The 26306-nt window shown below is 41.7% G+C and overlaps 1 protein-coding gene across 18 annotated transcripts in view; it reads left to right on the top strand.

Annotated features, from left to right (window-relative positions):
* The window catches only part of ZDHHC3 (zDHHC palmitoyltransferase 3), a 63832-nt gene extending 38659 nt beyond the window's left edge, over window positions 1–25173 (top strand). For 13 of the 18 annotated variants that reach the window (XM_075586722.1, XM_075586718.1, XM_075586713.1 and 10 more), the window contains 3 exons: window positions 3594–3680; window positions 4627–4757; window positions 13633–20007. In XM_075586722.1, the coding sequence (XP_075442837.1) occupies window positions 3594–3680; window positions 4627–4757; window positions 13633–13878 (464 nt within the window). In that variant the 3' untranslated portion in view covers window positions 13879–20007. Of the gene's footprint in view, window positions 1–3593; window positions 3681–4626; window positions 4758–9556; window positions 12136–13632; window positions 20008–24941 lie in introns of those variants that run through there. The other 5 variants (XR_012799223.1, XM_075586725.1, XM_075586724.1 and 2 more) reach the window with 5 other exon arrangements.
* Window positions 25174–26306: the final 1133 nt, after the last annotated feature.

Raw genomic sequence — 26306 nt, 5'->3', positions numbered from 1 at the left:
TTTATCCTTTAGCGCCTGGTAAGTTAAGATCTCCTTCTGCAGCAGATCCGCAACCATCCTAATATTGTGTCTCTGGAATTGGTCAAATTGTCTTGGGGAACACCCTGGTGGGAAATTGGGGTTCTCGAAGATTGGAGTGAGCTGGGAAGGGGAAGCTAACAGACCATACTTCCCTTTGCTTTTAAGCCATACGTCCCACGTGCATCTCATTGCTCCTAGGTCGAACCTCTGTGGTCCAGCCCCGCTGCCGCCTGTGGTCCATAATGCCACTTGGAGGGAGTGGGGGCGTGCGTAATATGACTCTATTTCGAGCCAACAAGCTGAGGCCGGGTCGCAATTCCAAACTACAGCCTGCTTCAGTTGTGCTGCGAGATAATACCTGGCTATGTCGGGGACCCCCACACCTCCTCTTGCTCTTGACGAGAGCATCACTGGTCTTGGGACCCTGGGCCTTTTATCATTCCAAATGAATTGGAGGAGTAGTGATTGAATGTTTTTTAGCGCCGCTTGTGGCACCGCAATTGGGAGGGTTTGGAAATTATACAATAACCTTGGGAGAACATTCGTTTTTACTGAAACCATTCTCCCGAACCATGAAATTTGGTGTTTTTTCCATGCTTCCAGGTCTTTTTTAATCTGATCGAATAGGGGGGGGGGGGTAGTTATATTGGAAGAGCGTATTGTAGGAGTTGGAGATTTTAACCCCAAGATATTTAATGTAGGTGGAACTCCACTTGTATTTATAGTTAGCTTGAATAAGTTTCCACGTCTGGGCTGGGAGGGATATATTTAAGGCTTCTGACTTGTCCATGTTCACTTTATAATCAGAGACTGACCCAAATTGGGTCAGTAGCCTTTGAAGGTTGGGGAGGGAAGTGTGGGGGTCTTACAATTTTATTTTAATAAAAAATCTATATAACTATACAAAAGTGTCTGTTATTTATGAAAAAAAGCCTACATTTAGCCTATAATAGTAATAATCCCCTCGGAACAGGGCATTACTGGCCAATAATGCCCTGTTCTTTGGGGATTGTTATTTAAGTACATTGCGCATACAGCCCCTTCACTGTTATATGGTTCTGTACGTCATTGATCCATAGACGCCCTGGGATCTGCAGCACGTTTCATCTTCAGATTACTCAAAAAATCAAAGTAATTATTAGTGACATTTTCACAAATATGATCGTCCGTTGCTTCAGGCAACGTAAGCATTGCCAGTTCATCTTGGCAGTGCATCCGGTCCTTAAGCAAAATGTATATAAATATACTGTAGACAGACTTATCTTTTCTGGGGTCAAATAAAATCTCCTTTGAAGATGGAGTAAAATTCTTCTTTAAAAAATAAATAAAAATAAACAACCTGTATTTAGGGGAAATATCTCATATTTGTGTTTAATTTAAATGTAGGTGAAATTAACATTGAATTACTTACTTTCTGCCAACTGTTGTGTTTAGGGTAGAAATAATAAACCATTAGGCCTTGATTATACCAAGAGCTGCAAGGCGGCAGCGCTATTCTGTGACGTCACCCGGCGCTGCCGCCGAGCAGCATCTTGATTATACCGGGGAGGGAGAGCAGAGGAGGCGCGGAGGCGTGGCCGTGAGTGGTTCGCCCTCTCTGGCTGAACCGCTCACGTGACACGGCAGTCGCCAGAGAAAAACATTCTGCCGTCTCTTCCCCAGCCGCCGCGACCGTCGCCAGCGATATGAGCACTTTCATTGGATTTATGCTACTTGTTTTGGTGCCGCCGCTACAAGCGACACCGCGGGCGTTTTTTGGTAAAATCGCGGTCTTGGGCGTCACGCGTCGCCGTCACTATAGGCGCGGCCGTAGGCCTGAAAGCCCTACTGCGAAATGCACACTAGTAAATCAGACCACTGTAACATGCAGGTCACTTTTTGTGGTTTGAATGCACTCCCATATTGAGGAAAAGAGGCAGCAGCTGTACATCTGCAGTGAGCGCAGAAATAATGTGGTTTTGAACGTATACTATGCAGTGTGTTATTACAGTACTGGGATGCTTCCAATATGTGCTCGGTAAATATGTAACTTAAGTAAAATGCACAGTGTTTCTTTTGTATAATAATGAAAAAAGCAACATAAAAAAAAAGTCCAACACTGTGTTTGCAGTAAATGTGGATTCTGTTGAAATTGGGTTGCAAGCGGCCCTTCAATCCCCCCTCCCCATGTCTTGTTTTTTGTTTTTTTGGTATATGTAAAGCATGTGGTAATGCATAGGTCTTGTTCTATAGTAGGTGCGGGCACACGCGTCTGTGCGAACGCGCGTGCACGTGACGCACGCTTTTTGTGTGTACGGTCCATGCTGCCGGGAGCGACAGGTTTGCAGTGATCTGTGTGTTTGCATATGTATGTATGTATATGTGCGAGTTATTAATTTATTATATATTTTTAAAATTAAAAAAAAAAGACACGTTGTGTAAGAATAAATTATTTATTAACATTGTACATACATATATACATTACAGCGGCGCGTAAACGTACTTTTCGCAATCTTCCACCCTGTCGGCCGGCTCCATGCTCACTGCCGTGTGCGCGTGGCGGCCCTAGTATAGGACGGCTGGCTATCCACAGCCAACTATAAGTGCTGCACGCATGCGCGGCGCGACCCACACGCCCACTATATTACGGCCTAATTCTACATTCTTACCTGAGCTGGCAATCGTTGGGTGCTCCTGTTATAACTATATAACACTCCTGATTGTGTGCCTAACATAATGGCTGCTTCAGTCAGTGTAACTCAGCAGCTACAATGTAGCCTTATATTACTAAGGTAACATTATCTATTGTTATAGTTTGCTGGGAATATTGGCAACACATTATCACAAACAGGAAAGTGTTGTAAATATCTTGCACTGCTGGGGAGGTGTGCTAAAGCCTGCTGTAGAAATCAAAGGATGCTCAGTATATTAGAACTCAATAATAATGGCATTAAGAGTTGAGTTATAATTAAATATAAAATACAATATTATCTAATACTACAGAACTGATTTTTTACAATTTCACATGTTTTGCTGCTTTAAAGAATGGGATCAGGGTAAAAAAGGACGAGTGTGGGCAATTAAAAAAAAAAAAACAAATTCAGCCGGGTGTGTTAAGTGGTAAAATAAATATATGCATATACATTCCATTTGTGTGTAAATATTGGAAGTATGTGTGGATCTAGCCCAGATGCCTGAGCTGGCTGGTGATTTGTGGGGAAAGGTTTCAGTAATCCCATGTGGTGATACAGAGGCTGCCTTTGTACAGGCTGGTACTAACCTCGCCCGCTGCTTTACCATGAATATCACGTCTCTTCTCAGCCCGCTGCTTCTGGGACACACAGAGGGTTATTCAATCAACTGCAATAGGGCCGCAGTAGTGTGGGGAGTTTCTGCGTGATAGTGCCCTGATCGGCACTATCGCAGTTTAAATGAACAACCCCCATACAGTACCAATGTTGTTGTTTGTTTTTGAGGAATGTTGGGCACTGAATGGGTTAAAGAATTATATTTTATAAATGCTGCATCTTCGATATTATCTGTCATTAGAGCGTACTGTAGTTAGTATGATGCTACCATGCTTGATCTTTTAGTCATTGGCACAGGATTTGTCCAGGACCTGCCAAGCGAGCATAGCAAGGTGCAACAGTGGAGGGGTCTGAAAGGCTATTCAACATTGGGTACGTGCTGTGTGTCTTGTTCCCAGTTGCAAGTATCCTGGCTTGGAATGGCTGGTTTATTATGAGACAGAACAGCGTGATCTTCTGACCTTTTGTTTGTTCTGTGTGAGGCGATCACATTCCCAGCTCTTCCTTATCTAGCACTTGGCATTTTAAGTATACAGGCAGTCCTCGGTTATCCGACACAATGCGTTACTCAAAATGGCGTTGTAAAGCGAAACACGTTTTCCCATAGGAACATTGTTTAAATGAAAGGTTCCGTTCCTGAAGGCATTTTTAACACTAAAATACACCAAATATTTTATGCAGGCAAAAAGATATGCAGCACACACATAAATGATATAGTGTATAAACTGTATTATATATATAATATAACATAATAAATAATATAATATTATATAGTATAATATTATATATATATATATATATACGCTCTTACGACGCTTTGCAATGTTGTTTATGTGAATGTGTGTATATATATATATATATATATATATATATATATATATATATATACATACACACATACACACATACACACATACATACACACATACACACATACACAACGTTGCAAAGCGACGTAAGAGCGTTGGATAAGCCATTTTGGCGTTGTAAAAATGAACATAGGTATGCATTGCATAGCGTTGGATAAGCCATTCGTTGTAAAGCGAAGCGTTGTAAAACGTGGACTGCCTGTACAATGTTCCTTTCTTTGATCAGTTAGTGTAACAGATAATGGGGTTCATGGCTGATGTACATTTGTACTAAAAAAGAAAGTACCCTCCTTTTAAAAATGTGGCTTCATGGATACAAATAGAAGTTCTTTAAGCACCTGGGATTGATCCCAGTGACCTTGGTAATCTACAGCATGTTACCATCTCTCTCGTGTGCAGTATTATTGCTGTTAAGTAATCTATGTTCTTATTGTGCTTTGTTTCTCTAGAGTGTAGCTCCTTCTCACCACCGACCACGGTCATCCTGCTCATCCTGCTTTGTTTTGAGGGCTTGCTCTTCCTCATCTTCACCGCTGTGATGTTTGGGACACAGGTACACTCCATCTGCAGTGATGAAACGGTGAGTTCTTTGTACCACGTCGCTGTCTTATTGTTGGTTGAGTGGTCCCATAAATGAGCAAACCCTCGCAGCTCTATACTCCAGAAATGGAGGAGCACAGGTGCTGTGTATTTATTTATCAAATGTTTTAGCAGGAAGTGATACATTGAGAGTTACCTCTCGTTTCCAAGTATGTCCTGGGCACAGAGTTATGATGACAAATTATACATGGTTACAAATACATAGTTACATAAATGAACAGGGTATACATTATATACAAGACATTGCATGCACAGTTAGAGATAATATATATTATGGGCGTATGTAACAGTTACAGACCAGATTAAAATGTTAGACAGCTTTAGTTTTGAAAGAACTTAGACTTGTGGCGGCTGAGAGAGTCTCCGGGTGACTGTTTCAGTTGTGTACTCGCCTCCCATGGTAATACCCGCACCAGTTGGCCCAGGAGACGCCTGGTTCCGTTGTAATAAGGTGGCACAATCTTTGCACAGAAAATTGGCGCCGAGCTACCTAGTGACATTACCAGTGGCCATATGCTCTTTTGCAGGCAGTGGTTTATTTATTTTTTTCCTGTTCAACAAGAGTTTTCCCAATTGGAAGACTGGGGCGGTACTGCGCCAGGGGACCCCATGTTCAGTTCAAGCTTTAAGATCACGTTTTACAGACCTGAAATACATTCAGCTAATGATCGCTGAAGATACTCTGGCAATCTGTCAACTGAATGATTTATTTAAAGCAGCATTTCCCTCCCCCCCTCCTTTTATTTTGTTTTGTACATGTACAGGAAGCAGGGGGTCTCCGGAGCTGAACCACCCTCACTTCAGCTCTGGAGACCCACTTGTTCCCGATGATACTTACCAGAGAAGGTATCTCTGACACTTCACGGCAGTTTAAATCCCAAACGTCTGGAAGCCACAACAGATGTCGTGGATTCCTATTCCCATTGAAAGAAAATGCAAATAAATGCACAAAAGCAGCGCACTGCCCAGGGACGCACAGGTGTGCAAAAATGAAAAAAGATGTATTTATCCGTCAGACATGACAAACATTGGCCCGTCTGGCGCGGCAGATTTAAACCTCCATTTTGTTTCCCCTGTTGGGGACAGTAGCGGCAGCACCTTCTGACGGAAACGGTGTCCCCGGAGCTGCAATTCACACAGTTCAGCTCAGTAGGGTGAACTTCTCCTTTTTAAGTGAAATAGATAAAAAACAATGATTATTTGTTATTTGTGAGTAAATCATTATTGTCGGTACAGGTGAGCCTTATACAGTAGATAATACTTTTATAGTGGTTAACTGATTAATAAATAAAGTTAAGGGGGGTGGGATGCTAGCAGTAGAGGCCTTTGTTGATCGCTAAAAAAATATATATCTATTAGATTGATAATGGTATCCCAAGCAGTTTCTATACAGACACAGGGATCTATTCAGAACAGCGTGAAAGGCATTAATGATTGCAAATTGCATTTTGGTGCATTGACTTCATGGTCACTCATAGTGTACAGGCATACCCCGCATTATCGTACGCAATGGGACCGGAGCATGTATGTAAAGCGAAAATGTACTTAAAGTGAAGCACTACCTTTTTTCCACTTATCGATGCATGTACTGTACTGCAATCGTCATATACGTGCATAACTGATGTAAATAACGCATTTGTAACAGGCTCTATAGTCTCCCCGCTTGTGCACAGCTTCGGTACAGGTAGGGAGCCGGTATTGCTGTCCAGGACGTGCTGACAGGCGCATGCATGAGCTGCCGTTTGCCTATTGGGCGACATGTACTTACTCGCGAGTGTACTTAAAGTGAGTGTCCTTAAAGCGGGGTATGCCTGTATGTCATTTTTAAGTTCATCCCCGTTAACATACAATGTGGCCATTATCAGGCGCCAGAAAGTCACATTGTCATCCATACAGTATGACACAATTCTCAGCACTCCATAGAAAGCACCGATGCTCACGGAACTGAAAGTGCTGGTTTATTTGAATACATCCCTGTATTGACTAACAAAACCTGCAAAAGTAATGTTTATAGATAATTAAAAAAAACAAGGGAATTCTAGTACCATAAACACGTTGTGTTTAACATGGTGAGATTAACCAATCTCCTTGGAGTTCCTTGGTGCTGCCTGACTCCTGATATGATGGTACCCAAACCAAAGGGTTAGCTAAAAAAGAAAACACAGACCATACTTCCTTGCAGTACTTGTGTTCTTCTCCCTTCAGTGTCAGTGTGTCATTGTCACTTTTACACATAGCATTATGGGCAATGTTGGCGAGACAGCGCCATCTATTTACAGTATGGTTCAATTAAATGACGAGCGGTGAGGATGTTTTACATCATATGACAATACAGCGGTTAGGTGATAGGCGTCTGCATGAATGGTCACATCTGTGACCTCACAGTGCAAGGCTTGCATAAAGTTATAGAGGGATTCTACTATGTGGGCATATTTTTAAGACAATTACGATCATATCTCCAAATTGTATAGCCCTAAAGTTGTGGCGGATTCAGGGCAAGAAACTGAAGATCCAACTGCCCCAGCCAAATATATAATTTCACTGGCCATACAACCACCATTGGTCTGGAACTCTCCCACTCACTCAGTGGGGGCGTGGCACTCTCTAACTTGGGGGTTGGGATTGTCTCTGCGTGTCTTTTGGCATATATCAAGACAAAGGTCCAAAGTAGAACCGAAACGCCGATCCTTCAATAAGCCAGCACTATTAGGCCTCGGCCATGTTTACTGCTTGCTGGCGGAAGCTTGCTGGCGGAAGCGTGCTGACGCGCGCCCCCGCTCAGCACTGAGCCCCTACAGCCGCAATTAGAGCGGCTTTAGTAGGGGCTCACCTGCGCTTCTGCGCGCTTGCGGAAGCGCAGATCTTAGGGGAATTTTAAATTCCCCCGCATGCCGGCGCGACAGGCCGGTCACGTGAGCGGTTCGCCCAATGAGGGCGAACCAGCTCCGTGACGTCACTGGCCCGCCCCCGGCCAGTGACGCGCCCGCCCCCTGACGGCCCACTGACGGCGCGTGCGGTAAGCAACGGCAAGGCCAGGGAAAGCACCCGCTTTCCCTGAGCCTCAGCGCGCCTCAGCGAGCAAGCAGGGAGCCTGGCCGAGGCCTTATTCACATGCGTCCAGTGCGGTGCCATGTCTTTTCCTGTTCCTCTATGGCTGTAAGATGCATACATTCTCCGTTGTGAACCATAGTTAGATTGTGCGGTGCAGTACTGCTTCATGGTTGCTTTGCCAACCCAACACTTAAAAGCCTTAGGGGGAGATAAGAAACCGCAGGGCATCTTTGTGCCTGGTTTTCATAAGCATCTTACACACATATGAGCATCAGGAGTTATTGATTAGGTGTCGACACAACAGACCTAGATGTCCCTACACTTCTGGTGATCACTGGAGGCAGGGCGGTGTTTGTAATATGGGATTTGAGCAGTATTCTAAAAGGGAGGTAACGGGGACTAATCCTCAAAGCACATCATCAGTTACAAGTGTTATCGCTGGAAAACGGTGTCTCGTCAAAATATCGGTAGTTCTCCTGCAATAAAGACGTTGTTAACATCCTACAGCAATGGGGTTTCATTGCAGGTTATTGCTGTTCTGAAACCTGTTCAGAGCATATAGTATGTTTGGCAGACACTTGCTGTTTTGTGAAATGGAAGCGTTTGACCGACCACTACAGATGACGTGCTCCACCTCAGACGCCTTTATTACCTTTAAAACGCTCTTAACTTTCCAGCATTTCTTGTCTCTTTAATACCATGCTGAAACCACTCTAATCTCCCCTTTACATGTTGTTATTTGCTGTGTGGCGGTGGCGGTGATTTAGACGTGAAGTAATATTCCCTATTCAATGTAAAGAACATTTTCAAGCATGGAAAGCCCTGATCACATACAGTACCATGCAGTGCCAGATTAATGTCACTTCACTTTTAATGACATTTGTTTTAGTTTAAATCCAACTCTTCCATTGAACAAATGTATTAAAGTGGCTTTAAAAAAAATCATATTTACCATTTTTCTATGCAGATGTAATGTAAATGCGCATCATATATCTTGAAAAAAATGTGAGGATGGTTAAAAACTGTCTGTAGTAGAGACGCTTCTAAATTATAGCTTTAGAACCTGTAAGTTTTGAAGACCAAAGCACCATAAAATGGTAAATAAATATGATAGAAGTATTACCATTGAGTATTCAAACTTTAGGCAGGTTCTCCATTGTGAGAAAAGCTGTTTAATATACCGTAAGGAATTAAATATCAATTTTTACACACAAAATTCATTCCATTTAAATTTGCTTAAGAAATCCCCCTTTTTTTTTCATTTATTGGAATATCATTACAATGTGTGCAAGAACGACTTTTTACCCAAATAAATGTATTCTTCTTTTCATCTGCCTTAAATGTGCTATTCCGCTAACACTCACTCTCACACACTCACTCTCACACACTCACTCTCACACACTCACTCTCACACACTCACTCTCACACACTCACTCACACACACTCACTCACACACACTCACACACTCCCTGAAAACCAAAAAAAAGCTGTTTTTATTTAGTTTAGTCTATTCAATCCAAATAAAATATTGGAAATTCAGAATGTAATATCTAGAGGCACCTTAATGCACTGAAGGGCTTATTCATATAGATCGTTTCTTGACCTATGACCCCAGGAGAACTGGCGAGTGATTTTGTATCAGGTAGTGTTGTCCACCCCCCCAAAAAAACAAAAAAAAACAAAGAGCCAACTCGCTTGACCGACAGTTTTCGATCTTTCTGTTTTCAGGGGATAGAACAGTTGAAAAAGGAAGAGAGAAGATGGGCTAAAAAAACAAAATGGATGAACCTGAAAGCAGTGTTTGGCCATCCGTTCTCTATAGAATGGCTTAGCCCACTCGCCACGCCAGACATGGGGAAATCAGAACCCTACCAATATGTGGTGTGAGGAATTCTGTGGCAGCATGGTCCCACACACACCACCAAACCACGCCACAGTACTACCGTTTACCAGCTTGGCATTGAATGTTTCGTTAAAAAAAACACTCGCCTTTTTAATGGCTACAAGTTACTGCCGGGATGTATCCTCCCCCACCCGACATCCAGCGGCTCGTTTTGTTCCTGTATACGGGAGGCTGTTGCTTGATTTTTTCTTTCCTCTGTGTCTGCTTCCTCCACAACCACAAGAACTAAAACTGTGATACATCTGTGCCTCTCTGCTGCTTCCACCTGTGCTAACTTTACCCTGCTTCTGACTTCGGCTGACGTCCTCTGCCATAGCGCAGGGGTGCTCAACCTGCAGTCCTCAATCCCTGCAAACAGGTCAGATTTTCAGGATATCCCAACTTCAGCATGGTTAGATTGAGCAACCTGTGCTGAAGCAGGTACTGATTAAGCCACCTGTGCTGAAGCAGGGATATCCCAAAAACCTGACCTGTTACGGGGGGCTTGAGGGCTGGAGTTGAGCGCCCGTTCGATAGCTAACAATGCCATTAACCTGTCTGAGGACCTGACCATGTGGACACACGTTTCCTCTTGACTTGAAACCCTTACCCCCCCCCCCCCCCACGGGGAGATGTCTTGTTTTGGGGGAGGGAGAAAAGACCACGTTTTTCAGAGTATTGTGAGTTTTGAAGGCGCAGTCTCAAGTTACCTACAGTATGTCTATTGAAACGACAATGCCATTTCTCCAGTGTTTTTAGCTTGTGTCAACGTAGCCCCCACAAGACATATAGCACAACATATATCACAAACATTATTGTTCTTTCCTGTGGATGAGGCAAAAGATTCCATTGTTACGATTATCTACCTTTAAAGAGTCACGATCTAGTGTTTGTTTTATCATTCCTAAATGGAGAATAATATCTGCATAAACTTGGACCATTTAAATGGATAACTGCACGTGGTCATTTTTTTTTTTTTTTGTAGTAGTAGTACTGGAAGTAATAAATGAGGTTTAACAAAGTAGCTATTTATTTATTTTTTTAAAATAGCAATACAAGTATGAATGTGACTCTTTAACAGGCAAATGCTCCACTTGAATGTTTTAAAGCGCGTTCATTTTATAGGTGTATTGTGATGTCCAAAGAATCTGTTTGTTAGCACAGATTTGAAAAGAATCCATTTGTGTTTTTAAGTAGGAACACATTTGTGTGTTAGATTAATCTGTTCTATGTCATCAGGACAACTACACACTGTGTTTGAAAATCTATAAAGATTATAATACAATGGAAATATACTCCTACATAATTTAAATGTATGTTCCCTTTTGGGGGACATGCGTTTTCTGCTGTTCGCCTTTATCATAAAACAAAAATCAATGTTAAGATATGTATAGATATAAATATATACATATGTAACAATATACATGTATATTCTAAAGGAACGGATCGCATTCCATTCATAAACTCTGTTTTACAGAATATTTTTTTTAATATATATTTTGACAACAAATGTACAATATGTTGTTTGTTTGTTTGTTTTTTTCTTGTTGTTTTAAATTGATTTTTGGAGGGAATTGTTTTTTTTGATCAGTTGGAAATGATGTGGGGCTAATCTCAATAAGCCCAAATATCATGGTTTTTATTATATCAGTGTACAGCAAATATAAATATCACTTGTGAGCACATTGACACGTCTCAGACAGGCCTGCAACCTGCTTTTCCACATTATCTCCGCAAACAATGCTTCCACTGCAGCTAGGGATGCTGGGAAATTACATAAGAATGAGCACACAGTGTTATATCAGCGAACTGGACTGTCCTAGACTTGAATGCAAATCTCATGGTGGAGGTTATCTTGTTTTAATAAAAATAAATCCTGTCTTCTGCTACAATGTGAAATGAATACCACATCTCGTTCAGCTCTGTACAGTAAATGCGTCCTTATTAAAAACCAATACAATAAAACTTTTCCAAGTAAACAATGTGGTGAAAGTTATGCCGAGTCTAGCTTAAGTTTTACTGCTCTATATCTCAATATTCGGACACAGGAGTCCTATTATTCAGTGATTTCATTTGTCTCTCTCCTACCACAAGGTGCCCTCAAGTATAAATAACAGAAGAGACCACACATTATTATTAAGGCGATTCAGTCTCTAGGGTGCCGAGTACAAACAATGAGATTCACAAACTACATTGCCAGAAACGGCAAGAAAATTAAATCCGCAGCACACCGTTACAAGTTTACAGACAATAACGCAGTAATGTATTATTGAAGTTTCCTGTATCCACCTTGCTAGGAAACTGCAAAGTCTGATATGTGAAACTGCAATACGTTTTGGCTATATTTCAGGAGTGCAGGAACTATTTTTGGGGTATGGGGTGCTTTAATATACGAAATCGGATACATACATCCAATACCATAATGTTAAAAATGCAAAATCCCAGGGGGGGGGGGGGAGAGGGGGGGGGAAGCAGGCCCCCTCGTGACTGGCGGCCATGTTGCCTCTTCATTTAAAAAAAAAAAAAAAAAATTCACATCGAATTCTACTGCAGATGTCCTGGGAACTGTGGTGTCCCTGAAGCTCAGAGCAAAATGATGGCACAGCTTCAGGGTACCCACCAGGTAAAATAATACAAAAAAAATTACATTTGAGAGAGATTATTTAAAAAAGCAATTCATGCTGGGTTTTTTTTGGGGGGGGGGGAATGGTGTTTATCACTCTTAACAGGATTGAAGCAGGGGGTCTCCGGAGCTGAACCCCATTAATTTCAGCTCTGGGAACCCCTTACTTCCCGAAATACAGACCGCCAAAGAGGGTGCCGGTACATTGCCAAAGTTTAAAGCTCCGGCGTCACGCGGGCCAATAGAAAGCCGGAAGGTGGAGATGTCACAGCTTCCTATTGGCCCACAGGGGCGTGTGAGCTCTGAAACGCTGCCATTACATGAACCCTGCTAGCCAAGCCAGAGCGGCTACTGGCAACCCCTGCGAGGGTATCTCCAGAAGCAGGGGTTCCCCCGAGCTGGAATTAATGGGGTTCAGCCCCTGCTTTAATACTGTGTTCAAAAATAGAAATCGCCAGCTTGGATTGTCTCTTTAAGGTCATCGTAAAGCAGGCGGCAATGTGTTTGAGTGGCACTGTATTATACAAGTTGCGTTTGTGCCCTTTCTTATCGCCCAAGATTTAAGATGAATTATTCAATATTTTTATGTAGACACTATACTTTTTATTTCTTATTAGAAATCCCATCACATGTACTGTGCATATAACAAACCAAACCATTACTGATTTGAGGGGGGGGGGCAAAAGGCAGTCATTTGAAATACTCCAGTTTAAAGGTCGAATATTTCTGAAGAGAAGTAGCATGAAATGGCTCGATAAATAGTGTTTTGTAGGATATGACAAGGAACTGCATTTTTATGCATAGGATAGATTAGATAATGAGTGTCAGATAAGAAAACATGCATTTTTGTAACCGCGTTTCTATAAACAGGCAAGAAGAAAAAAGCAAACTTAACCAAAGTAAAAAAACAAACAAACTACTCCTTCAGCTAAAGAGTATAGACATTTTTTTAGGTGCTTTTCATATTCACATAGAACTTTGATTCTAGTCGGGTTTAATCGATCAGAGCCACAAAAAATTAAATATAACAAAGTTGTTTTCCCCTGGTTATATATTCACGTTGTGATGCATTATTTTTTTAGTGAGACTGGACGACAGGCTTCTTTTATTAACCTCTATTCAGTTTTCCAGTTTTAAACCCAATCTGGGACTAACTCATGCATGGCTCAGTATAAAACATAATGTATTCATACTTTTTGAGAAAATAAATAAACACTGGGTAAAAAAAGGTAAATAACTGGAAATATATTTTTGCTATATTGTACGGATCGGTCTTTTTTTCTTTTCTTTTTTCCTTAGGGCATTGAGCGACTGAAGAAGGAGAATCCCACATGGGAAAAAACAAGCAGGTGGGATGGGCTGAAACAAGCTTTTGGGGGTAGTTTCTCTCCAAACTGGTTCAGTCCCTTCTCAGGTAATCTGTACCAAAAAGTGCCATCAGACCTTGAATCGGCTGCATCAGAGAACGCCACTGAATTCGTTACTGGACGGGTCGTAGGACATGTGGAGGTCATTGAGGTGGGCAATGCAGTTGAAGAGCAATAGAGATAAAAAGAGAGATCTAGTCGGACCAAAGAACCCATCCTGAAGCACAAATGCGTTCTATGGAAACCATGTCTGGATCAGTATTTCACCGGGAGAAGATCAATTTCAAGCTTGCATACCGCTGCAAAACACCCGTGTGCCTTATCACAAGACACGTTAAGGTTTGCATGAGAAGTGTCATTATCCGAACTACCTGCAAGTGGGTACTGTATTTTGTTCCTAAAACATTAGGAAACCCCCTTACGCAGCTTGTTTCCTGGTGGTTGGTAATAGGCAAAAATGTCGAATTTGAGAAGAAAACAGATTATAATTGTGGGGTTTTTTGGATTTTTTAATTGGTTATTCCATGTTCTGTATAGGAAGCCACAGGCATACATTTTATTACGACTTTGCAAAACCTTTATATATAATTCAGCTCTCAACTCTAAGGGGGTTATTCATTAAACTGCGATAGTGTCATTTAGGGGGGAACCCCTGTTGACTTTAATGGGAGTTTACGTGCGAATGTGCCCCAATTAGCATAATAAGATTAATGAATAACCCCTTCCGCCATAAAAACCTGCAGCGTAATAAAATTGGATAGCGGGAGCAAGGGGTAAGTTGGTGGGAGAATGGGTAATTGATAAGTAATTTACAGTAATTCTGTTTTCTATTTTAGAGTTTTTACAAATTTCTGTTGCAGTTATGAGTCTTGATGAAAAATAATTAGTAAATCTATTACAACCATGGAGTCTGTGATAGCAGATACAATAGATATTTTCAACAACAAAAAAAGGTTGCCCATCTTTTTAGAAAGGGAAGGTATACAGGGATATACGAAATAAGTAAACAAGGGAAGGATGTTGATCCAGGGAGTAATCTGATTGCCAATATTGGAGTCAGGAAGGAATTTATTTTTCCCCTTATGAGATATCATTGCGTGATATTTCCCTGGGGGTTTTTTTGTTTGCCTTCCTCTGGATCAACATACTGTATATACAAATATAGAATAAGTATCTGTCATCTAAATTTAGCATAGGTTGAACTTGATGGACATATGTCTTTTTTCAACCTCATCTACTATGTTTCTATGTAATGTGTAACTATTGTCTATAACTTTCACTAAGAGTGAATGCAGACCGCATCTGCATGTGGTTTCAACCCACCAAATTTCTGCTCCCAAAAACCTCGCAATAGCTCTTGGGTGCTGTATCGTTCATCAACCAAGAACGAAAAGTGAATACCTGCCAACCAGTTTCATGAGAACACTGTGATAAGGATTCAGGTAGGTAGGTCTGGTGTCAGAATTGTCCATGATACCAACGTCGCTAACTGAGCAACATATGGAAATAAGAAAACTGGACTGGGTCATTTTTCATTGTTGACCTTGAGTTAGTTGGCGGGTATGGATCAGTCATGGACATTAACCCAAAATACGTTTTGAAAATAGAATATCAGTGATTCAGCTTCTCAATGCACTTCTATTAACATGACATCCTGGCTTCGTGGGGTTCTTTGCCTTGTTGATCACTAATCTTTCCTCCCATGTGCCTTCTGAGTGTGCAAAAGCCTCACTCCTACTATGGATACTACATTGGGATAAGAGTTGCAAAATGCTATGGGGAATGCCTTTGCCTGCAGCTTCAATAGTCCGTGTTGATGTTGCAGAGATGTGACCTTCATTGAGATGCCCTCTTTGTGCCTTACATATTCTTGGAAGAGCATTAATACCTTGAGTTATAGATCTAATGGACCCCTTTGCTGGCAGAGCAGACTGCCACTCTGCCAATAAGAGGGTTAACCGCGAGGTTCATTAAAAGGGCAGTCACACATTAGGTCCTAGGTAAGATGGCCGCTGTAACGCCCAGACCTCCGTAACACATGTATTGTACGTTTCTAGTCTATAGTAGCGACCCTGACTATGAAAATAACTACACTGAGTGTCGGCTCCTTGTGACCTTGGACAAGTCACTTTATCTCCTGTGCCTTCGGTACCAACAATAGATTGTAAGCTTTATGTGGCAGAAACGCATAGTGCCTACAAAATGCTATGTACAGCGCTGTGTACACTCCGTGCTCTAGAAGAAAAACACAATTAGTATTTTTTTTTTTTACAGGGTACAGAAGTCAAAGCAAAACTAGTAATTCCATGACCATGTCATGAGGGCCACCTTCTGTTCATTTTGAGAACAGCAGCCTCAAGGATCTGAATTTCTGCCAGTTCTCCTCAGCAACTTTTTACAACCGTGCAACTCTTTTATTATAATTATTTTTCTGAGACTTGCCTTCCTCTCCTGGAAATGTGATGATTCGTTTTATTTCTTCCTCAGCTGCTCTGGGCGCTGAAATATTTTCTCGCCGTATTTTAATGCCTTTGTAACTGTGAAACGATGTGAGAAGCAGCTCTATGTTTTCCTCACCGTTGTTGCCTTCACATATTGTCTGTTTTTCCTTGGGAACGAACTACTGTACATGCAAAACAACCCTGCATTGTGCAGCCCGCGGTCCACCCTCTTGTTATGTCTGTTTTGTTTTTTGTCTGGGTATTTTATCAATGATTTTAAGAATCCCTTGTCTATAAGTCACTTACCAACTCTTTGTGGGTGGTGTTTCCAGTTAACCAACTAAATTTATACCAATGGAATACCCAACAATTAGCTCCAGATAAACAGTGTGAAAACTAGGTCCAGCTTCTACTCTACCAGGGTGGCTAAAAGACCAGCAAATGGGAAGGCCCAGCCAGCACTGGCTCATCATCACACTGTTTACCTGGAATTAGTTGGCCGGTTTGAACCAACAGTAACCATTGTGTGAAGCTTCTGAGTATTACTTGTATACATGATCTTTGGTTATCTATGGGTTCTAGGTGTCACCAATACCCACGAGACCGTGAGAAGTACACTAACAGTAAATATCACGCGTAAGCAAGTGATCCTCACAAACGTGGTACAAGAACATACAGGCGCTATACATGTATTGCTACCGCCAAATGCCTGTAGGGAGTATTGAAAAAGAACTTCAAATCTGTATGTGCTTTATTAAGTGAATCGGCATTCAGTCACATCTAGGTATTAAATACGATGTCATCTTACATGCCTTAAATTGTGTTGGCTCTATTAATGATTTTTAGTTACAGTTTTATTACACACATTCAGCATGTTTTTTAAGATACAGTATTTGGTTTAAATAACGTTTTGATAACTGGATGTCGCTGCATGTTTGTCTAGTTAGTAAATGCACGTTGACATGTTCTGTCTACTTTCTTGAGGTGTTTGGTTTTATATTGTTGAATATGAGGGTGTTAGGCTCCCATTTACTAAGCAGTGTTAAAGATAATGTTCCATTGGTCAAAAGAGGGAAGGGCATTATTGTCCCTGAGGTAATTCCATATTCACTGCGCTAATTGTATGTAGAACTAAATCCTGGCAATCAGTTCAATAGAATAGGGTTCATAGCGCTTAAGGGTTATGTTAATTAAGAAGTTCTTACTCATTAAGACACCTTCCACTCTAAAATACACCCCGCAGCCCTATTTAGGTGAATTGGTCATAAAGGGCCATCTTTACCAAGCGGGGTTACTCTATAAGACACCCTCCATGCTGGAAGACACCTTAGAGCCCATTCACCTATAAGGGTCCATATTTACCAAACCATGAAATGTGTTTAGTGCAATAGCATGGTTTTGTAATATGGCCCTATAGCCAGGGCCGGCTGGGATTATTGCGGGGCTCGGTGCAGGGCCTCTTACCATATCCGGCGCGGCATCTCCAACGCAGTGTCGCGGCATCACGTGGTCATGGCAGCACAACGCCATTTGACATCACAGGACCCTGCAGGAGGAGATGCCGCTGGACAAGGTAAGAGACCATTGCAGAGGCCCCACACTCTCGCCTGGCAATCGGTTTTATTGTTGTGAGGAAGAGCGTGGGGGCCTCTGTAACCATGGGGCTCGGTCCAGTGGCGCCGATGGAACCGCCATCCAGCCAGCCCTGCTTATAGCCAAGATTTATCAAGCTGCAGTGTGGGGCATCAGATGCGGATCTACTGGTAACGGACATTGACTCAAATGCAAGCTACCGCCGGATTGGTTTGTGATAAACCCGCTTCGCAGCTTGATAAGCCCGGGCCTGTGTGTGCTCATATTAACGATCATGCAAAACGCTGTCTCGTTAACGGAGAACTATTTCAGAAAAACTTAACCTTCATTATACTCTTCCTCTACCAATATAGAGATGTTGGGTATACAAAACCCAAATGTTAATAATATCGGGAGGACCTACAATTGTGGAGTGGTGTGTTGTTGTTTTTTGTTGTTTTTTTTTTTGTCTTGCGTGCATGTAGTGTTTTGGGTAATGTTTCAATATTTTGATTTTGGTGATGATACCAAGGCAGTTTTTGTTCTTTCCTCGCCTTTGCATGCGTGCATTTGATAAATGATGTGTATACATTTGTGAATCCTTGTGTGCTCTTATAACGTAAAATGAATTTACAGAATCAACACATCTACTGTAACTTGCAAACTGTCAAGAATACTAAACTTGCAGTAGGAGTGTTTATTACTCAGCATTACCCATAGCACTCCTTAGTGAATCTGGACAAAATGGAATAAATATGACTTAGGCCTAAGTTAGCTCATTTCGAACTCTTTTTACACACTGGGAGTAATAAACAATGCTTATCTTGTTATTGGGGTAAAAATGTGTCAACACTATGTTATTTGCTCTGGTGATTGTATACAATATATGAAATAGGGAGCCACTAAAAGAATGTAGTATCGGATCAAGAAGGTGAACGAGAACAAAAAAAGTAGACTGCCTTATGCAAACATCTTTATTCCAATAAGAGAAGACAAATCAGGAGAATCAAATCATGGAATCTAAACCATTGTCCTTAACTGAAAATATTCCCCAGTTGTGTCAATAGAATCTCAAAGATGATGTTCTTCATTGTAAATTGAAGGAACCAGTCTGCGCTGAGGAGTAAATGCAGCTCTAGCACTTCAACAGAGGTGTGTGCACTAAAATGTGATTGCCATGTACAGTACATGAAAGTCCATTCACAAGCAAACAATGTCTGTTTTGTGAATACAGGCATACCCCGCATTAACGTACGCAATGAGTCCAGAGCATGTTTGTAAAGCGAAAATGTACTTAAAGTGAAGCACTACCTTTATCCCACTTATCGATGCATGTTCTGTACTGCAATCGTCATATACATGTATAACTGATGTAAATAACGCATTTGTAACAGGCTCTATAGTCTCCCCGCTTGCGCACAGCCTCGGTACAGGTAGGGAGCTGGTATTGCTGTTCAGAACGTTGTTCAGGATGTGCTGACAGGCGCATGCGCGAGCTGCCGTTTGCCTATTGGGCGATATGTTCTTACTCGCGAGTGTACTTAAAGTGAGTGTACTTAAACCGGGGTATGCCTGTACTCAAGTAAAACTTAACAACAATATAGACACGCCAGAACCAAATAAAACATACCCCAAACGCACATTTTGGGTATATTCTCCAGCACAAAAATCCCCCCACCAAGCGCTAGAACATAAATAAAGAAAAGTCTACCAAGGGAAAATGTGTATCTTCTTTGTATCTGTTCGTCGCTAGATTTACATTTAGGGATGGTAGCAGAAATGAAAGGGAAGGATGTTTAGTAAACCCTGGATTTAGGAAAATAATTAACTTGTGCCTTATTTTCACCGCTAACGCATTAAATGCCGGAAGTGCCTTTCCTTCAATTTGTTAGTGAAGCGTTAAGAGAGTTTGAATATTTCTATCTATTCTACAACGTCCACGAATCTTTATCAACAGATGTGTTACTCTTCGACCTTTTATATCCGTGTATTAGATGCATAGGTTAAGCCAGGGAACCTTATTGTAAAATGTATCATTCCTTTATAACATGACCCCAGTTTGGGCATTATTATTATGGGCACATTATAATGCACATAACATTGACCATAAACCTTGTGTGACCTCTACAGATGTAGCTCTGACAGCAGAGCACGTTAATAGTATGCTCTATAGATGTGTTTAATTAAACATTAATTGCCGATATATATCTCCTAATTCTGTGTTGATAAAAAAAAAGTCTTCTTTATGTATGTATTATAATACTTTGATTATAAATAAAACAGTGTTGTCTTATTGGATGTGTTTGTTGTATTATCGGAAGCTTGGTGCATTCAAGTTACGGTTGAGTGGGAGTGGTTGGGCTTCATGTGGGGGAGGTCCCTCCAGAGGCCTTAAAGGACAGGCTTCAATGGAGAGGACCTCCCCTCTTCCCACACCCAGGAGAAAGCAGGAATTACTTCTGTCCTATGGGCTACTTTGTGAGCAATGCAGGGCTCCAGGGGCCTGTAGTTTCAGTTCCCATGCAATGGGAAACTTGTGGGTAATACAAGTCCTGAATGGCAGCGTTATTCAGGCAGAAATTACATTTCAGGGATGTTCAAAGCAGTTTGAAAAGCTGAAGTGTGTGTGTGTGTGTGTGTGTGTGTGTGTCACCCTCTCTCTGTCACCCACTCCCTGTGTCACCCTCTCCCTGTGTCACTCTCACCCTCTCCCTGTCACCCTCTCCCTGTGTCAACCTCACCCTCTCCCTGTGTCATCCTCTCCCTGTGTCACCCTCTCCCTGTCACCCTCTCCCTGTATCACCCTCTCCCTGTCACCCTCTCCCTGTGTCACCCTCTCCCTGTCACCCTGTGTGTGTGTGTGTGTGTCCCATCCTTTAGCTTCTCTGCATACCCAGTTAACCAACCCCACACTGATGAGACACATTAAGGTCGAAACAGCTGTCTGTGGGTGGGTTTTCTGGGTATGCACCTTAACCCTGGCTGTGCTCAAAGCTGTGACCATGCAGCAAGCTTAAGCCTATAGGGAACCATGTTAAAAATTGTTTTTGAAGCAAAAAGTGGCACTGTGTGCTCATTTGCATGTCATTTCCCAGAATCCCTTGCGGCAGTGGAAGTGCTGGGTGATAATGGTGAAAGGCGGGGTTGCAGACCTGCCTAAGACATGCAGATGAGCATACAGTTGTATTTACATTTGCATGTTTGCTGTGGAGGGTTTTTGTCACTTTTTTTACTCACCATAACTTAACTCAGTATATATATATATATATATATATATATATATATATATATATATATATATATATATATGTATGAAACAAGGCAGCAGGCACTCTGTAAACAATGAAATACTGATGCTCAGTGGTTGACAAATCACCAAAAAATCTACTCGCCACACAAAAAAATCTACTCGCCACCTAGTACCAAACATGTGCTGCTTGGGCCAATATTTACTCGCCCGGGGGTTAAATCCACTCGCCCGGGGCGAGCAAATGTATAGGTTTGTCGAACACTGCTGATGCTTATCCCATATGAGATATTGAAACAGCAGGTATTACACCAGATCTTCATCCGGAAAGAAGAGACAGCACACAGCCAAGTTGAAATGACAATATATTGAGGTAACAAAAACCAAGGCACTACATTCGACGTTTCGATCGGCTACATGTGACCTTCCTCAGGGATGTGCGCATTGTCATTTCAACTTGGCTGTGTGCAGTCTCTTCTTTCCGGATGAAGATGTGGTAATACCTGCTGTTTATATATATATATATATATATCCCGACAAACTGGGGAAAAACCCATTCGCCCCTCCCCCAAAACACTCCCTCATCCCCCCCACCTCCCCTCACGACTCTTACATGCTGCGGGGTCCAACGGCGGGGTGCGGCCTTCGGTCTTCTCCCCTGCAAATTGATCTTTTCCCCCTGCAGCTCCAGTTAAAATGACGCCGCGTTGCCATGGCAACAGGACGCGGTGATGTCGCGTTGCGCCACGCGAGGTCACGTAGCATCCCGTTGCCATGGCAACGCTGTTTCATTTTATGCCACGCGGCCATTTTAACTGAAACTGCAGGGGGGAAAAGATCAAGGCGCCGAGGAGAGCAGGCATGAGTGCGCACGGGGAACAGTTTGCGCAGCCCCGGGATAGGACACAATGCACATAAATTAAGTGTCATGCTTAGAAAGTGTTTTTGCAAAGTGAAGGTGAAAGAAACGGCGCTAGCTCTATTAGTGTGCTCTTGTGTTATACAGTGAGTTAATAATAAAATCGAATGATTATAAAACTTTGTGACGTGATTCAATAACGTGCAAAACAATATAAATGAGTTCAAACCCCCTGCTCAAAACCCAGCTGGTGGGGACTGGTTTCACTAGTCCCACAAATCTTCACTCTCCAACTGCAATCCAGGGGGAGCATAAAGGGAAATAGAACAAAAAACAAAAAACAATCTAAGTGCAGACAGTTTTTAAAAGGTGTATAAATTCTGTGTTCTGTCTTGGCTCCTATGTGTTGCCTACTTACAAGATGTAAGTCAATAACGAGCGGTTTTGACACACAATGGTCTCTGCTAGGAGGATTTCTTTAACCAGGTAGTGGGATCTCCAACTCTCAGCTCAGCAGCAGTGTATATGTAAAAGAAATGATACCATAGTGCAGACCAGTAACAATAAAAAACTCGACTTTATAGGGTAAAAATAAACACTTACAATAAAAACAAGTGGTTAAGGCATGTATCACATTGATAGTGATTGAGGAGAGAAAATGGTTAGCTCCAGGCTCACCCGCCTCCTCCGGTGTGACTGCGTGTGGACCACCGCTCTCTGTGACCTTTCACCTCCACTGGTGCTCGCTGTCTCGCCGGTCTAGTCCCCTCGTAGATCCCCTCTTGTGTGGGCTATTCGGCTCCCTTTGCTGGGTATATACAGGAGTATACAGGTGCTGCAGAGGACTTGGACTCCAGCTCTCTCACCGGTCAATGGTCCCGCCTTGCTTGCTCCAATGCATCACATCCGCTTAGTCCCGATGCGTCACTTCCGGTCGCGGCTGTGTGAGTGTCAGCTCCCAGATCTCTCCTCTCTCCTCTCAGGGCGGCTACCACTCTACGCGTTTCGCCAGGTGTGTGGCTTCCTCAGGAGTGTACCGCCCCCTCCTCTAAACTATCTCTATATACCTTCCATAATTGGTTTTTAATTAATTAATCAATAAAACACTTGTAAAATCAATTGGTCTGCACTATTTTTGTATCCATATATATAAGGGAGCTCGTTATTCAACAGGAGTGGAATCCTAAATATATGAGGTTTGGCATGGTTTAACCTGTCATTAACCACACCTTGTGGGGTAAAGGGAACTAATAATTTTCTATGTTTAGAGGGAATGGGTGGTCCAATTAGATATTTGGTGCTCGAATGATGTTTTATTTCTTTGCACTAAGAATTTAGGCTCATAGTAGTGTGGTTAGAATAGTTTCCAAGTGGGACAGGTTTAAGGCAGACTTAATTTCTGTAATGTGATCTATATTATATTTTAGCCCACCAGGGATGAATTTAAAGGGCATGGGTATGTTTTTTAGGGAGAGAGAATTTTTCCCGTGACAGGACTATGGGGGCATTACAATCACAATTGATATATAAAAAAAGTAATTCACAATTAATCTCATACCACAGGTTGTACAATGTGGTACTTCAAAATTATGTAAAAAGTGGGGGAGCTCCGTCATATATATATAAACTCTCTATAGTATGGGAATACATATTAATATTATAAGGGGTTCCATAATGTAAGATTGGCATAAATAATTGCAGGACATTTACTTATTCTTATAGCGCCGATACTATGATGGAATATAAACAACATGTTCATATCACAGACCAACTTAAAAAATACATACACATATATATGAGGGTGTCTATAAATATAGATACTAGTTTATACAAATGGCATAAAATCCTAAACAATAAACCTAACCTAGGGATGACAGGTAGTGTGTTACATCTTAGTTCTTATGTGGTTTATAATAAAGGATAACGGATGGCAGTTGCACACTGTGGGAGAGAACAGCAGAAGGAGGAAAAGACAGAAGAACCGGTTAATTCAACACATCAGCAATTTTACATCTTATACAGGTTACAAGAAGGGTGCAATCTCGATTTCCATGTTGAGTCCCCTGGGTGAGAGTGTCCGCAACCTGTGAATCCAGAAGGTCTCCCTTCTCATGAGTTCCAGATTGCGGTCACCCCCCCGCCAGTGGCCCGAGACATATTCTATAGGTGTGTAAGTCAGACCTGTCGTGTCCCCCTGGTGCTTCTCCATGAAGTGTTTGGAGAGACTGTGAGTTAAAAGAGATCTCTTGATGCTACTCAAATGTTCGATAATCCTAGTTCTTATTGGTCTCTCAGTCTTCCCTACGTATTGTAGTTTGCAAGGGCACTCCAGGAGGTACACAACATGGTCTGACCTACATGTTAGACTGGATTCTATATTGAATCTTTCCCCTGTGTTGTTAGATGTAAACTCCAATTTGTTGTTCGATTTAAATTGACACGCTCTACATGTCTTGCATCCATGAAAACCTTTATTGGATTGTAACCAGTTCTGGGGCTTGGCTTTCTGTTTAAGGACACTGGGAGCTAGTGTGTTTTTTAAATTTCGTGCTTTCCTGAAGATGATATTTCGATGATCAGGTAGTTCGCTTCCCAAAATTGGGTCATTCTTCAGTATTGGCCAGTGCTTATTTATGATTTTCCTAATTTCCTTGGCTTCCCCATTATAGTTAGTGAGGAATGCAAAGTCTGATTTGTTCTTTATCGTTTTATCCCTTAATTTAGGTTTTAGAAGATCTTCCCTCTCCAGTTTATCTATCTTTAGTAGAGCCTCATCTATCTTTTCCTCCTTGTATTTTTTCTCTATGAATCTTTCCTTTAGTTCATTGGATTGTTGTAAGAAAGTTTCCCTCTCACTACAGTTCCTCTTAATTCGGGTGAACTGGCTTGATGGAACTCCGTCCATCCACCTCGGGAGATGGCAACTCGTCCGTAAGATGTAGTTATTTTTATCAGTTTTCTTAAAGAATGTTTTTGTTTTTATTTGATCGTTTTCTATATATATTTCTAGGTCTAAGAAATTCACTCGCCTGTCACTGTACTCGCTTGTAAATTTTAGATTGAGTTCTACATTGTCTATGCCTGTTAGAAAATCTTGTAACTTACTTTCTCCATTCCCCCAGATTAGGTACACGTCATCGATGAACCGACGCCAGAGGACCAGGCCCTCCCCAAGCTCTCCATTAGGCCAGATGTTATCTTCCTCCCATGATGCCATGAAGAGGTTGGCGTAGCTAGGGGCGAACCTGGTCCCCATCGCCGTTCCTCGTTTCTGCAAGTAATGACTTCCCTCGTACCAAAAAAAGTTATGCTGTAAAATGAACATGATTCCATCAATAATAAAGTCAGCTTGTATGTCTGTTAGGTCAGCATCTTTCAATAAAAATCTTTTTATGGCTCTACATCCTTTTGTGTGGTCTATTGATGTATATAGCGACACAACGTCGCATGTTGCCATTAAGAAATGCTTCTCCCACCTGACTTTGCTCAGTGTATTTAATAGATCTGTGGTATCCTTTAAGTATGCCTTTTGTTGAGTGACATATTTCTGGAGGAATATGTCTATGTACAGTGACAAGTTTGATGTTAGTGAGTCAATCCCCGAGACGATAGGTCTGCCTGGGGGATTGACTTCACTTTTGTGAATTTTTGGCAGTTGGTAAAATACCGGTACCTTTGACTTGTCACTGTTTAGAAACTTATATTCCCCCTCGTCTAGCACCTCCAGGAGCCTCCCCCTCTCCAACAGGACCCTCAGCTCATCTGTAAATTCTTTTATTGGATTTTTCTTTAATTTAGTGTATGTTTCTTCCTCCCCCAGTAGTCTTAAAGATTCCTTGTTGTAATTATCCCTGTCCATCAGAACAGTTCCTCCCCCTTTATCAGCCTGTTTTATCACTAATTCCTCATTCTCTGTGATTTCTTTTAAGGCTGTTTTTTCTTGTTTTGTGAGATTCTCTGTTATTTTCTGTTTGTTAATCGTCAGATTCTCAAAATCAGTGTTGATCATCTGGAAAAATGTTTCCAGATGATTGCCCTTTGCAAAGTGAGGATAAAAGGAGGACTTGGGTTTCAAACCCGTGTGGACCATATTAACCTCTTGTAGAACTCAATCTAAAATTTACAAGCGAGTACAGTGACAGGCGAGTGAATTTCTTAGACCTAGAAATATATATAGAAAACGATCAAATAAAAACAAAAACATTCTTTAAGAAAACTGATAAAAATAACTACATCTTACGGACGAGTTGCCATCTCCCGAGGTGGATGGACGGAGTTCCATCAAGCCAGTTCACCCGAATTAAGAGGAACTGTAGTGAGAGGGAAACTTTCTTACAACAATCCAATGAACTAAAGGAAAGATTCATAGAGAAAAAATACAAGGAGGAAAAGATAGATGAGGCTCTACTAAAGATAGATAAACTGGAGAGGGAAGATCTTCTAAAACCTAAATTAAGGGATAAAACGATAAAGAACAAATCAGACTT

The sequence above is a fragment of the Ascaphus truei genome, chromosome 2 (genome assembly GCF_040206685.1).
Source record: "Ascaphus truei isolate aAscTru1 chromosome 2, aAscTru1.hap1, whole genome shotgun sequence".
NCBI lineage: Eukaryota > Metazoa > Chordata > Amphibia > Anura > Ascaphidae > Ascaphus > Ascaphus truei.
Note: the sequence above shows the minus strand (reverse complement) of the source record. Positions and strands in the feature narration are given on the sequence as shown.